Source organism: Carassius carassius, chromosome 29, assembly GCF_963082965.1.
Source record: "Carassius carassius chromosome 29, fCarCar2.1, whole genome shotgun sequence".
NCBI classification, from domain to species: domain Eukaryota; kingdom Metazoa; phylum Chordata; class Actinopteri; order Cypriniformes; family Cyprinidae; genus Carassius; species Carassius carassius.
The window spans coordinates 378,649-395,210 of NC_081783.1; the positions used below are offsets into that span (position 1 = coordinate 378,649).

General features: G+C 41.4%; 1 protein-coding gene across 2 annotated transcripts in view; it reads right to left on the minus strand.

The window, feature by feature from the left end:
• Nucleotides 1-9,578: 9,578 nt before the first annotated feature.
• Nucleotides 9,579-16,562, minus strand: part of rab28 (RAB28, member RAS oncogene family) — a 20,468-nt gene continuing 13,484 nt past the window's right edge. The window contains exons 5-8 of one of the 2 annotated variants that reach the window (XM_059515361.1): nucleotides 14,073-14,176; nucleotides 13,683-13,760; nucleotides 13,284-13,384; nucleotides 9,979-10,094 (exon numbers count right to left, since the gene is read on the minus strand). In XM_059515361.1, the coding sequence (XP_059371344.1) occupies nucleotides 13,292-13,384; nucleotides 13,683-13,760; nucleotides 14,073-14,176 (275 nt within the window). In that variant the 3' untranslated portion in view covers nucleotides 9,979-10,094; nucleotides 13,284-13,291. Of the gene's footprint in view, nucleotides 10,095-13,283; nucleotides 13,385-13,682; nucleotides 13,761-14,072; nucleotides 14,177-16,562 lie in introns of both variants that reach the window. The other variant, XM_059515360.1, reaches the window with a different exon arrangement.

Below are 16,562 nucleotides of genomic sequence, written 5' to 3' on the forward strand. Positions count from 1 at the left end.
AATCTCGCGGGCCGCACGCATATCATTTACATATTACGTCATCGATACAAACCGACCTGATTTATAATATTACAGCATAAATATTATATCTTATCGATTACATTCATTTAAATAAATAAATAATTCTACTCCCCATAAATAAAACACTCCTTCACTACTGATACTGAGACTATAATTTTTTCTATGTGTTCAATCGCAGACATTTTCCACATTTCTTTTTTTTTCTCCCTTAAAAACAAATTCTGTGTTCTGAAGAAGTCTTCTGGTCTGAATTGAGGAGAGAAATCTGCACAGATCAAGCAGCGTTTAAACAGCTCTAAACAACAACAGCAGATGCACTTTTTCACTGGAGGAAGTGTTATTATGGATTATAGACTCTATGTGTTTGAGTTAAAATCATCTTAATGCTGGATGTGTTTCATCTTTTGTCTTCTCCAGATGTGAACTGATGGACTGGAGTGCTGTGGATTATTGTGATGTTTTTATCAGACTCTCATTCTGACGGCACCCATTCACTGCAGAGCACCCATTGTTCAGAGTTGGTTAACGGGGATAATATAATTTCAAGCATTCAAATACAAATCAATATACAGAAATCAATGGTAGTTAACTTAAAACAATGAATACTAAAACAGCATGCAGTTTGTACAGCAGAAGTGAGCTGTTTGTGTGTGTGTGTGTGTGTGTGTGTGTGTGTGAGAGAGAGATGACAGCTTTGCTCTGTTGCACGTGATGGATGGGCTGCTTCTCTGAGTACTGACATGACCTGACACAACACACACACACACACACACACACACACACACACACACACACACACACACGCACACAAGGCTCTTACAGGTGGAAACTCTAAACCAAAGTCAGGTGTAAGACACAAGTCCTCCTGATCATGGAGTAATTAACCTCCTTCACCTCCTCACACACACACACACACACACACACACACACACACACACACACACACACGAGTCAACGGGACACATCTTAACATCTCAACTGTGTCCCCTGGACAGAAACTATCTTTAACAGAGAGTGAATCTGCATCTCAGATGTTTCTCCTGAGAAAACAGGGATTTATCTCAATCAGACGTCTTAATATGAACTCAATTATTCTCCCTTCTGCTATCATTATTAATCTTTAGGGGAAACATTTGAGAAGAAAGTTTAAACCAAGTCAACACGGCAAAAAACGATGTTCTTCTTCCGTGTTTCTTCAATTAAGATGAAATGAGCTATTAAGTCATGTTTTCTAGTATATTATTTGCTAACAGGGTCAGATAGTCAGGAAGTTGATTGTTCTGAGGCCACTGGCAGATATTGGGTCTTGTTTTGGAGTGAGACGTGTGACAGGAATGACAAACATGAGTTGTGGATAAACGCTGTGTCTCCGAGTGAGTCCTAGCTGTGTGTTCAGCTCTTTATTAGAGTCTGTGTGTGTGTGTGTGTGTGTGAACACCAGTCTCTCTCAGTAAGAGGAAGGTGTGTGTGGACAGTGTTGCTGACGGCCGAGCCTGATTTAAGAGCTGTTTTCTCTCTGATGGGATCCAGAGAGCCCCGTCCGAGCGGAGCGAGACGCTTCACGTCTGAGTGTTTGTAAGAGAGTGGTGTTTCTCCAGCGAGCGCACTGACACAGGCCACATTGCCCAAACACACGCCTCACCTTTATTGTGATTTGAGCGTGTACAATAGATGGTTTGTCTGACGGCACCCTCAGGAGCGTTTTATGGCTCTGTCAGAGCTCATTAGACTCACTGCAGTCCTCAGCTGAGGTTAAAGTCAACATCCAATCACAATCCACCGTATTTACATTCTTAATTCATGTTCCTGCTGTTACTGTGTGATTCGTCAGTGACGTAAGGCTCAAGAAAAACATGAAACCACTTTTCTTTTTGACTGAAGTCACTTTTTAAGATCACACCGTTTCACTCAGAAATACATGAACTTTATGTTTGTCTTAAGTGAATGAAAACAAGTGACAAAAAACTATTCAAATCTTTTTTAAGTTTGTGTCAAATAATCTGATCTGTGCATTAATTCTAAATGTAAATACAGCATGTCTGTTATTAAGACTTACGAAGAAATGCCATGTTTTCATTTTTAGGTGAACTATTACTTTAATATTAATCAACTTTATTTTTAAAACAACAAACAGAGCTGCTTTTTAATCAAACTCTGAAAACCATGAAAATAATGCCAATAACAAACATTTTTAGTTTTTTTAGTAATGTAAGCATTTAATTTTTGGTGTGGTTATAAAGCTATCAGGGTTCAGGTAAAGTTTTAGTACAAACTCTCCCTAACGACTCTGAACAAAAGATGTTTTAATTGGGCGGGTGTTTAAGTGTGGTTCTGATTGGCTGGCGTCCAGCAGCAGCATTAGCTCTGAGCCACTAGAGCAGCGAGAAGAAGCGTCTCTATATCAACAACAGACAAAACAGAGAGAGACGGAGAGACAAAGACTCATACACACACTCTCTCTCTCTCACACACACACACACACACTCACACTCTCTCTCTCGCTCTATCTCTCTCACACACACACACACACACACACTCTCTCGCTCTATCTCTCTCACACACACACACACACACACACTCTCTCTGTCTCTCTCTCTCTCTCACACACACACACACACACACTCTCTCTGTCTCTCTCTCACACACACACACACACACACACACACTCTCTCTCTCGCTCTCTCTCTCACACACACACACACTCTCTCTCTGTCTCTCTCTCTCTCTCACACACACACACACACACTCTCTCTCTGTCTCTCTCTCTCTCTCACACACACACACTCTCTCTCTGTCTCTCTCTCTCTCACACACACACACACACACACACACACACACACTCTCTCTGTCTCTCTCTCTCTCTCTCACACACACACACACACACACACACACACACACACTCTCTCTCTTTCACTCACACACACACTCTCTCTCTTTCACTCACACACTTTCGCTCTCTCTCTCTCACACACACACACACACACACACTCTCTCTCACACACACACTCTCTCTCTCTCTCTCTCACACACACACACACACACACACTCTCTCTCACACACACACTCTCTCTCTCTCTCTCACACACACACACACACACACACACTCTCTCTCACACACACACACACTCTCTCTCTCTCTCTCTCTCTCTCACACAAACACACACACACTCCCTCTCTCTCTTTCTCTCACACACACAAACACACACACTCTCGCTCTCTCTCTCTCACACACTGTCTCACACACACACACACACACACACACTGTCTCACACACACACACACACACACTGTCTCACACACACACACACACACTGTCTCACACACACACACACACACACACACACACACACACACACACACACACACAGTCTCACACACACACACACACACACACAGTCTCACACACACACACACACACACTGTCTCACACACACACTGTCTCACACACACTCACACACACACACACACACACACACACACACACTCTCTCTATGGTTTAATACAGCAGCACATGACTGAGAAATGTCTGGAGGCAGGCGGATGTAAGCGTATACTGGAGTAATGCTTTAGACAGACATATAATAAATCAGCTGGATTCATCACAGTCTCAGTTCAGACACGTTTCGCTCACTCTGCGCTCGTCTCGGACTCCGGTTCAAGTCTATTTCAATCTCTGACTGACAGCAGGATCCAGCCGTACAGCTCAGCTCCGATCGCTTCTCTCTGAATAATCTTGAGTCTAATCGAAGACAAAGATTACTGACGTACAGCATTCAAGAACACACCATTTCAGTCTTACAATGTTTAAAAGACACTATTGAAACATTATTATGGATCTGATGACATTGAAATGATCGGATGAGAACAAAACTTGAATTAAGATGAGACCGTAATTGTAAAACAGACTCTAATAATCTTGGTTTAACTGAGAAGCACGTCACGTGGAGATATTTCTGATATTCAGTGTGTCGTCTCTGAGAGAAAGAGCAGTTCCTCTGAACTCGAACACGCTAGAAATACAGTGTTTGGATGGAGCACATCCTTTACTCCAACTACAGACAGCACAGAGACAGGAAGTGGATAGACTCACACCGAATCGCTCAGTTGTGTGGCTCAGCAGGTACAGAGAAGAGCAGAGGGATACGGACACACACTCTTCCCGACTCGTTCTGTCATCACCTCGGAGTGAAAGAAGCACACAGCGTAGAGAGGCGTGCACCAGCAGATCACTTTAAGAATATACAGGTTTAGCACTTTCAGCATCTAAAGCGCTCTTCCAGTTCACCCTAAATCTCATTCGCTGACTGTGGCCACCCAGATGCACTTAGCATTTATTTTCACTGCTTTAACAATCTTCCCGCTTCCTCGTTCGCTCCGTGTTTCAGGCTTGAGCTGGAATGATGAGTCCAGGTCCACAACGTCTCCTCTGTGCTCTGTGTGTGTGCCAGGGTTCACGGGAAGAGCCCTAAAACACTCCTCTGTGTAAAGGTCACGCGGCTCGAGTTACAGGTCAGCGTGGACGAGACGAACACATGCACGGCTAACATCATCACCGTCTGACATCACTTCGCCAACACTCGTAAAACACACACACACAAACACACACACACACACACTCACTCTCTTACACACACACACTCTTTATTATGATCATTAAATGGATAGTTCACCCCAAACTAATCTTTCTGTCATCCTTTATTTTGAAGAACGTTTTTATCCAAACAATTAATCAATTTTGTGTTAAACTACGCACGCTCGGAAAAACATAAGAGTAGCTTAAAGGGTTAGTTCACCCAGATAGTAAATTTATGTAATTAATAACTTACCCTTGTGTTGTTTCAAACCCGTGAGACCTCCGTTTATCTTCTGAACACAGTTTAAGATATTTTAGATTTAGTCCGGGAGCTCTCAGTTCCTCCATTGAAGCTGTGTGTACGGTCTACTGTCCATGTCCAGAAAGGTAAGAAAAACATCATCAAAGTAGTCCATGTGACATCAGAGGCTCAGTTAGAATATTTTGAAGCATCGAAAATACATTTTGGTCCAAAAATAGCAAAAACTACGACTTTATTCAGCATTTTCTTCTCTTCCGTGTCTGTTGTGAGAGAGTTCAAAACAAAGCAGTTTGTGATATCCTGTTCACGAACGAATCATTCGATGTAACCGGATCTTTTTGAACCAGTTCACCAAATCGCACTGAATCATTTTAAACGGTTCGCATCTCCAATACGCATTAATCCACAAATGACTTAAGCTGTTAACTTGTTTAATGTGTCTGACACTCCCTCTGAGTTAAAACAAACCAATATCCCGGAGTAATTCATTTACTCAAACAGTACACTGACTGAACTGCTGTGAAGAGAGAACTGAAGATGAACCGAGCAGAGCCAGATAACAAACAATAGACTGACTCGTTCACGAGTCAAGAACCGGTTGCATCGGTTTTCAGATGCTCTGTGTGTCGGTCTGCTTCACACTGAATCACACATGCGCAGTATCATCAGCTCCTCGGTTCTTCTTATCTGCTCTGCTCGGTTCATCTTCAGTTCTCTCTTCACAGCAGTTCAGTCAGTGTACTGTTTGAGTAAATGAATTACTCCGGGATATTGGTTTGTTTTAACTCAGAGGGAGTGTCAGCCACATTAAACAAGTTAACAGTTTAAGTCATTTGTGGATTAATGCGTATTAGAGATGCGAACCGTTTAAAATGATTCAGTTCGATTCTGTGAACTGGTTCAAGAAGATCCGGTTACATCGAATGATTCGTTCGTGAACAGGATATCACAAACTGCTTTGTTTTGAACTCTCTCACACAACAGACACGGAAGAGAAGACAATGCTGAATAAAGTTGTCGTTTTTGCTATTTTTGGACCAAAATGTATTTTCGATGCTTCAACAAATTCTAACTGACCCTCTGATGTCACATGGACTACTTTGATGATGTTTTTCTTCCCTTTCTGGACATGGACAGTAGACCGTACACACAGCTTCAATGGAGGGACTGAGAGCTCCCGGACTAAATCTAAAATATCTTAAACTGTGTTCAGAAGATGAACGGAGGTCTCACGGGTTTGAAACAACACAAGGGTAAGTTATTAATTACATAAATTTGCTATCTGGGTGAACTAACCCTTTTAATAAATGACAATTTGAATTTCTGAGTGAAATATACCTTGAAGTTCTTGTGATATTTAAAAAAATAAACATCCTTCAGGTAACATCTTTTAAACTAGATGTTATGCTAACGTTTAAAAAACGCCCTTTTCCTATTAAGAAAAAGTGACAACCAAAGGTTTTTATGACACAAAGCTGTTAAATGTGTTCTTCTTACCTGTGTTAAATCACACTTTGCGTTGGGATGTTTCGTACCTCTGTTAATGTTATTTCGAGATGCTCCCTTAAAATCTCTCTTCAGTGTTAACGACAAATTATTCGCGCCATCACTCAAAGCCCGCGCGCGGGAAACACACTCGAGCTCCCCGGCGGGTTGCAGCTCATCAGTCAAACCTTCAGCCCTTTTCCTCGCAGTATTTTCCGTCATATATTATTCTTTCCTCGCGTCTTCTTCGAGTAGGCGGGAGTGTGGTGGGTGTTTGAGCTGGACGCGTCTTACCGTTGTTTTCTTTCCTAAAACACCTGAACAAACAGCGGCCGCGCCAAATGACAACTCGCGCCCCGAGCGGAAGCGCGGGAACCGGACACTCGCGTGCGCGCACACAAATCTTAATTTATTCATTAGCGACCGCTGTCAGCACTGCACAACAACAATAATTCACATAAATAAATGAGACTAAAACAGATATAAAATGTAGATTAAAATATTACAAGGTATATTGATCTGTTTGTAAATCAAACACCTTAAAAGTCCAAGGATGACAATATAACTACACTGGTCATAAATGAGTCCACGCTTCTTACTGATGTTCACATTCACATTTATTCTTCTCTGAAGTATCATGAAACACCGTGAAAACTAGAAGATAAACAAAACAGTTTCAAGCACAAAGCACCCAGAGCAACATTCATATACTCTTATTTCTTATGCAGAACAATACAATGTTTCACATTTTTTGGAAACAAGATTTAACAGTGTTTAATAAGTTATTGAGATAGCTCAATAATTATTACCGTGTTCGCCTGGTAGACCAGCTGTAGAATAATAGACGGGAGCTTAAAGTTCGCTGTTCTCACCCGCGACTCTCTCTCCTCTCTCGCGCTACTCTCAATACTTCCGGCTTAAACATGTGACTAGCAATAACCAACTTTTCTCTTCTTCATAATTTTAGCAAGAGCAATGTAACAAACTGTTTTAAATCACACTATTACTCAGGATTACAGTAAACAAAACACATTATAATTGCATTACCAAACAACTTTATCGTCATATGGGGTTGCGCATGAACAACTTCCGGTGTAGTCATGGAAACGAGTTCACACTGGACTTAACGTCAGCTACAGACAATAACTATGTTACATTATGTAGTTTTAATAATCGTCGTTCTAATTCTGTTGTTTTTGTTTGTTTGTTTTTTCAGAAGATGAAGATCAGAAACACTGACAGCCAATCAGAATCCATCCTGCTTTAAACAGCGCGAGTATTTAAAGCGACAGCGCTCTTTTTATAAATAGTGTTATCGGGTGCCAGTGTTGATGCTATGGTTTACGGTTTCATGGTGGGTTTTTTTTTCTCTAGAACACGTTCACACCAAAGATGATAACTATATAGTTAAAAAAACGTTCTAGATTTAACATAATGAAATTTAAATAATTAAAAATGCTTATTTTTCAGCTGATTAACGATAAAAACACTGACAGCCAATCAGAAGAGTTCCAGCACTTAAAGTGACAGAAGATAAAAGTGCAGTACGCTTCTAATAAACCCTAATACGTTCCCTAAAATCCTAAAATCGTTCTTGGCGTAAACGCACCTTTATCCAGTGTAAAAATACTATAAAGATGTATTAATGATAGTTACTGTAAACTATTATAACAATTTATTATCCTTGTAGGGTGAAAAGCATATTAGTGTTTCTCTCTGTCTTAGCGAAGGTCAAGAGGAATGATCCCCGACTGGACACTGAAGTTTGGAGCGTGTGTTAGTTCTCCATCAGATGAAGTGATGAGCGCTGGACTCGTTCTGAGCAGCTCGTGTGTAAGTGCTGTCAAGAGGAGACTATTTCAAGCACAATTACTCACTGGCATCACGTTTCAGTAAATTACAGGCAGACGTTTGAATGATATTAATATTGGACAATATTCCTGACCACATGTCTACATCCTCCTCCGCATTAATACATCTTCTGACCGTGGGATTTGGAAAAGACATATTTTACTTTTCCAGAGGAATGAAGATGGAGAGCGAAGAGAGAGAAAAAAACAGACATCCAAGTCAACGTGTGTCGTGACATTTATTCCTAAACTACAGCGCTCTACAACACCTGGACAGACCTGAGCTAACAAATACAGCAAATATTCAGAGGTCATACAATGAAACTTCTCTAAGTAGAGGATCCTGTGGAAATGAAAACGCTCACGCTCACACAAACCAACAAATCACTCAAATAGAGTTAACAGGCCGTCTGCAAACACTCTACACAAGACGTCTCTGTGTGACTCCTGCTTTACTGCAGATCACTGGTCCAATATGATGCTCATAAACGTCTAATATCAGTCATGAACATGCAGTCAAGATACTCCCTCCGGATTTGCCCAATATAATTTTAAGCATAAAAAGGGGGAAATACTGTGTAAAACAAGTCATTATTTCTATAAAATTGATATTTTTTTCTATAAAAAGTTTTTGAACAGTTTTTTTGTGTGTATTTTTTTAAGATTTCAATCTGCTCACCAAGCATGCAGTTATTTTTATCCAAAGTACAGCAAAAGCTGTAATATTTTTTATTATTTGTACTAATGTAAAGCATCCGTTTTCTGTGTGAATCTGTGTTAAAGTGAAATGTATTTCTGTGATGCTCCGCTGTATTTTCAGCATCATTCCTCCAGTCTTCAGTGTCACATGATCTTCAGAAATCATGAAAATATGATGATTTACTGCTCAAGAAACATGAAGATTTTGAAAACAGCAGAGTAGATTTTTTTCAGGTTTTTTATGATGAAAAGAAAGTTCAGAGCTTCTCAAGAACAGCATTCCTCTAAAATAGAAATCTTTTGTAACGTTATTAACGTCTTTATCATTATTTTGATTCATTTAAAGCATCCTTGCTAAATAAAAGTATACATTTCTGTAATTTGTAACGGTGTAAGAGTATAATGTTACAAAAGCTATTTATTTCAGATAAATGCTGATCTTTGGATCCTGAATAAAAATGTACTCAACTGTTTTAATTATTTCTATGAATAATAATCAGAAATGTTTCTCGAGCAGTAAATCATCATATTATCATGATTTCTGAAGATCATGTGACACTGAAGACTGGAGGAATGATGCTGAAAATACAGCGGAGCATCACAGAAATAAATTACATTTTAACACAGATTCACACAGAAAACAGATGATTTACATTAGAATAATATTAAAACATATTACTGCTTTTGTTGTACTTTGGATCAAATAAATGCAGCCTTGGTGAGCAGAAGAGTATTCTTAAAAAAAAAAATCTAACTGTTCAAGAACATTAGACTGATCGTGTACTTTCTCTCCTAACACACACACACACACACACACACACTGTGAGCGAATTCTTCCGCAGATGTGAGATCTCGGCTCGTTCTCAGCTAAATGAACTCCAGCAGCATTTCCACGCACCGCTCCTCTCTGTAATGATCCGTCATCCGTCTGTCTCGAGCAGAGGCTTACTAGGTGAAGCTCTTGTACTTGCACACATTAAAGACTGTACATAACACAGCATGTCTACTTGGCAAATGAACGAGGGAGGACAGTGTGAAGCAGAATGTGTGTCCATGAGTTCAGAGTCCGTCTGCATCAGACACTGTGGGACGCGAGCGAGACAGACGATGATCACTGTATGAGACACATGGAGCTGCGCGGAGGGTTGACGGTTCGAGCCACAGACTCCTGACTGTAGTTCACGATGTCTGCTTTAACCACGTGCTGCAGAAACACAACACACACAACAGAAAGAAGAACCGTTATCAACAACATGAAGTGTGTTACATCACATCACATCAAGGTTCCTCAAACTGAGTTTGTGAAGGAGCTGCAGGGGGTTTATGAGCTTAAGGAAAAGCTAATAATCAATTAAATCATAAAAATTAAATAAAGAAAATGTAATATATGAAATAGAGGAATTAAGGAGAATCAATAAATTCTGAATAAATTATTGCTATTGTGTAAACCATATGCAATCATGTAATTCATAAAAAGTAGTTGTAGTCTGATTACGAGTATTTTAAATGTAATAATCAGTTATAATTCTGGTGATCATATACAGAAACTAAAATTACCAGAGAAGTGTCTCCAAACTCTTGATGTTGGACAGTGACTGATTACATGTGATCTGGGTTACGTATTACACTCAAGTACACAGAATTAGAGTATATTACATTACATCACACAAAGCTCAGTTTGGGAAACCCTGGTGTAATGCATTTAATGATGTAGATTTAAAAGAAAAACACACCGAATATATATACGTACATTCTTTCTCTTTGCTTTTTATAGAACAATATTTACATTTACATGTATTCATTTAGCAGACACTTTTATCCAATGCGAATATGTTACATTTAATTCATCTTTTTAAAGTTTAAAATAAGTCAGATAAAAAAGTAATGTAAAAGTAATCTAAAAAGTAATCAGAATACATTACCTTAAATAAGTAGCCTAGATTACATTAATAACTACAATTTTCATCATGCAATGTGTAAAAAGTAATGGACTGACTACAATTTGTAAGTAATCCACCCAGCACTGGTAGTGCATCGTACAATACATGATAATAATCATGATTACTGAGCCACACGACTGATGCTACTCACAAAGAGCAACAAACACACTTCAAATCTACACTAAACAATAAAGTGTTAGGAGTTTTTGATTGATCTACACAGCACAAAGAACGAACACACTCTCTCTCTCTCGCTCTCACACACACACACACACACACTCTTACTCTCACACACACACACACACTCTTACTCCCTCACTCACTCTCTCCCTCACTCACTCTCTCCCTCACTCACTCTCTCGCACTCACTCACTCTCTCGCACTCACTCTCTCGCACTCACTCTCTCCCACTCACTCACTCTCTCGCACTCACTCACTCTCCCTCACTCACTCTCTCGCACTCACTCTCTCCCACTCACTCTCTCCCACTCACTCACTCTCTCCCACTCACTCTCTCCCACTCACTCACTCTCTCGCACTCACTCTCTCCCACTCACTCACTCTCTCGCACTCACTCACTCTCTCCCACTCACTTTCTCACTCACTCACTCTCTCGCACTCACTCTCTCTCTCACTCACTCTCTCCCACTCACTTTCTCACTCACTCACTCTCTCGCACTCACTCTCTCGCACTCACTCTCTCGCACTCACTTTCACACTGACTCACTCACTCACTCTCTCGCACTCACTCTCGCACTCACTCTCTCTCGCACTCACTCTCTCTCGCACTCACTCTCTCTCGCACTCACTCTCACACTGACTCACTCACTCTCGCACTCACTCACTCTCGCACTCACTCACTCGCACTCACTTTCACACTGACTCACTCACTCACTCTCTCACACTCACTCTCTCGCACTCACTTTCACACTGACTCACTCACTCACTCTCGTACTCACTCACTCTCGCACTCACTCTATCGCACTCACTTTCACACTGACTCTCGCACTCACTCTCGTACTCACTCTCGCACTTGCACGCACTCACACACACACACACACACACACACACACTCACTCTCTCGTACTCACTCACTCTCTCACTCACTCACTCTCTCGCACTCACTCACTCACTCTCGCACTCACTCACACTCACTCACTCTCTCTCGCACTCACTCACTCACTCTCTCACTCACTCACTCTCTCGCACTCACTCACTCACTCTCTCGCACTCACTCACTCACTCTCGCACTCACTCACTCTCGCACTCACTCACTCTCTCACTCACTCACTCACTCTGACCCATACTCACTCTCGTACTCACTCACTCTCTCACTCTCGCACTCACTCACCTACTCACTCTGACCCATACTCACTCTCGTACTCACTCACTCTCTCGCACTCACTCACTCACTCTCGCACTCACTCACTCACTCTCGCACTCACTCACCTACTCACTCTGACCCATACTCACTCTCGTACTCACTCACTCTCTCGCACTCACTCACTCACTCTCGCACTCACTCACTCACTCTCGCACTCACTCACCTACTCACTCTGACCCATACTCACTCTCGCACTCACTCACTCACTCTCGCACTCACTCACCTACTCACTCTGACCCATACTCACTCTCGTACTCACTCACTCTCTCGCACTCACTCACTCTCTCGCACTCACTCACTCACTCTCGCACTCACTCACTCACTCTCTCGCACTCACTCACTCTCTCTCTCTCGCACTCACTCACTCTCTCTCTCGCACTCACTCACTCACTCTCGTACTCACTCACTCTCTCGCACTCACTCACTCTCTCGCACTCACTCACTCACTCTCGCACTTACTCACTCTCGCACTCGCTCTCTCGCACTCGCTCTCTCCCTCTCTCACTCTCTCCCTCGCTCACTCTCTCCCTCGCTCACTAACTCTCTCGCACTCGCTCTCTCCCTCGCTCGCTCTCTCCCTCGCTCACTCTCTCCCTCGCTCACTCTCTCCCTCGCTCACTCTCTCCCTCTCGCACTCGCTCTCTCCCTCTCGCACTCTCTCCCTCGCTCACTCTCTCCCTCGCTCACTCTCTCCCTCGCTCACTCTCTCCCTCGCTCACTCTCTCTCGCACTCACTCTCACACTGACTCTCACACTGACTCTCACACTGACTCACTCACTCACTCTCTCCCTCGCTCACTCTCTCCCTCGCTCACTCTCTCCCTCGCTCACTCTCTCCCTCTCGCACTCGCTCTCTCCCTCTCTCACTCGCTCTCTCGCACTCACTCACTCTCGCACTCACTCACTCTCGCACTTGCACGCACTCACACACACACACACACATATTCACTCACTCTCACACACACACACATTCACTCACCAACACACTCACTCACACACACACACACTCTCTGTCACTCACTCACTCACTCACTCACTCACTCACTCACTCACTCACTCACTCACTCACTCAGACTGTTATTGGAGAGAGCAGATTTTGCTCTGATTGGTCTCTTGTCTGATTGGTCCCTCATCCTGAGGATAGTCCACCAACTCCGCTTTGACAATACGCTACAAACACTCACAAATACACACACACACACACACACACACACACACACAATGGAAAAAGAGAAATTGAGAAAAACAGAAGAGAAAAATGAGGTTACATGCATTAGATAAAGAAAAAAATAAAGATAAAATGACAGAGAAGATGATTTACAGATATAAGAGAATGTTTCTAGATGTGTAATAGCTGAATACAAACATGCACACACAGACAGTGTGAGATGTGAACTGATCGCAGTCTTAGTATGAATGTGTTTGAACAGAGGTGGAGTAAAGAGAAACAAACACAGATCATAGTCACCTGTGACTGCTCCATCTCAGCCTTATTCAGCTTTATGCCTAAAATCTCAGCCGCCAGCCTCTGGAAACACAGAAACACCTGCAAACACACCGAATAAACACTGACACGCAGCAGAACACCACTGAAAACAGCTCAAGTGTCCAACCCAGTCTCAGGAGAAGCCACATTCATTTGTGCAATGTGGCAAAATCATGAGATTTCACAACTGTACAAGAACAAGCCAAGTCTAAACCTAACCATAAGACCAGAAACACACTTAACACAAGTATTATAAAGTGAAGACTGTCAGAGAATTGTTAGATAAAAAGTAATAAGTACCTTTTTATAATTATATTCTGTTTATTATTATTTTTATATATATACATTTATGTGTTTGTGTGTGTTACTCACAGAGTCTCCCGTCTTTGCAGACACAAACTGACTGATGAGTCCATTTTCCTGACAGAATCGCTGATGTTTCTCCATCTTCACTGTCCGCATGTGCTCCAGATCAACTGCACACACACACACACACACACACACACACACATTAAATAAATCTCTTAAATAAAGCACATTGATCCGCTCCTGTTATACATTAAAGGACCAGTTCACCCAGAAATCATCTCTAATGCTCTTCAAAACTGTATGACTTTAAATGCAAGATATAGTTAACAGCTGAACCACTTTAATAATAAGAAAATATAAAAAAATAGAAATAATAATAATAATAATAAATAATTTAGAAAAATGAAATCTTTTTTCCATCCTTCATTAAATTGCAATTGTCATTTTACAAAAACTGTGAACTGAACTGTAAAATGAAATCATCATTATTACTATTATTATTAAATACTTTTATTTTACAGTGAAATATAACAATAGAAATGTTTCTTATTTCAAGATATTATAGTAATAATAATTAGAGCAAATTAATCACTTTTCTGGCCAAATTCCTCTGCAAATTGAAGCTTTTGAAATCTTATTTTAAAATCCCCAAATGTGTTTTTATCAGAAGAAACCCAGTTGGATCTGTTCCCAAACAGCAGCGTTCTCTCAGGGACGGCCGTGTGCTCGTGAGCGGATCACTTTCACGTCACAGGATCTCAGTGACAGGCCTCATTCATTACCAGCACAAACCCTGAACAGAAATATTTAGCTAAAAGCTATTGTTACCAAATATAGCGTCCAGATCCCCAGAACAGAGTTATTGTAGATCTCTGCTTACATCCTGAAGAACAGAGAAGTGTTATTCTGGTCCGAGCTGAGCGTCACTGTGAGACACACACACACTCCTCCAGGGGCCGGCCGCGGATCAGGGGCCACTTCTCTGCTCTCATCTAATCTAAAGCAGCGTCTCGTCTCTCTGTCGGACAGATCCAGAGGAGGCTCGAGATACTGAGAGACTGATGGCTGCTCCTGCCCTGTTTACCTAGAGCCCCGCCGCCCAGGAGCCCTGCACACACACACACACACACACGTTTGTTTTTGTGTAAAGTGGGTTCATCCCATAGGTGTAATGGTTTTTATACTGTACAAACTGTATATTCTATGGCCCTACACCTAACCCTAACCCTCACAGGAAACTTTGTGCATTTTTACTTTCTCAAAAAAACTCATTCTGTATGATTTATAAGTGTTTTGAAAAATGGGGACATGGGTTATGTCCTCATAAGTCACCCTCTCCTTGTAATACCTGTGTCATACCCATGTCATTATACAGAGTTACACACACACACACACACACACACACACACATCACAGCGTTCACTACAGACATCTGAGCCCTCTTGGGAGAGAGGGGCGGGGTCAGCAGAGCTCATTAACATTTAAAGGGACATGCACCATAACGGCTCGCAGTGAACAGAGCTGTTTTAACACTATCACTGAAACATTTTAACCAAAGCATGCTATAGACTTTTCTTTAAGACCCTAAAGAATCATGTCAACTTGTGGAAAATGGGCATCCAGTGACTCCTTTAAAGTACATCCATTGTCATTTAAGAAAGAAATATTGACAGTCTTGTTTTCCAGTACAAATATCTAAACATTCTTGAAATCAAGTTACACTTAGCTAAGTGATGACAAAAGATATGAACAAAAACAGAAAAGCACAATTTTCTGCAGAGCATGAGCTGCAATATCCTCAAAAGCATGCTGAACTGATGTAAACCAGAAGTAGAGCTCAAGTAGAAGACTGATTTATTCTAGGTATGTCCTGAGCTGATCAAGTACTGTTTTAATTATGGGTATCAGCTCATAAGCCATCCTTATTTTAAGTCAGCTGTAATGCTGGTGTCATACAGTAGGTGTCAGTATTCTCCTTCCAGTAGATTTGCCAACCACCATTAAACCAAAAGAAGAAATGCAGGACCAGTGAGGTCTGTTCTAGTGCGTCACACACCTTCTGCCTTCAGTGTATCTGATGCACACTTACTGTTTACTATTTGAGACCGACTGTCCTTCTGACTGCACCAGCTTCATGCTTTCTAACCCTATCTTCAGTTATTTATCTTTATGCTGCAATTATTCAGCTTATATATATATATATATATATATATATATATATATATATATATATATATATATATATATAGTTTAGTAGTCTCATATTCTACCAATGTCTTTATACAGTATGTGCAAATATATACATAGTGTATCTTATAGCCTATGTGTAAACACACACAGAGTCACACACACACACACACACAGTCACACACACACACACACACAGTCTCACACACACACACACACACAGAGTCACACACACAGAGTCACACACACACACACACACAGTCACACACACAGTCACACACACACAGCATCAGACGTGACGTCAGTGGCGAGAGCGTCAGAGCAGCTCTGGACATTTAACAGAGACGGACTTGACTCAAACACATT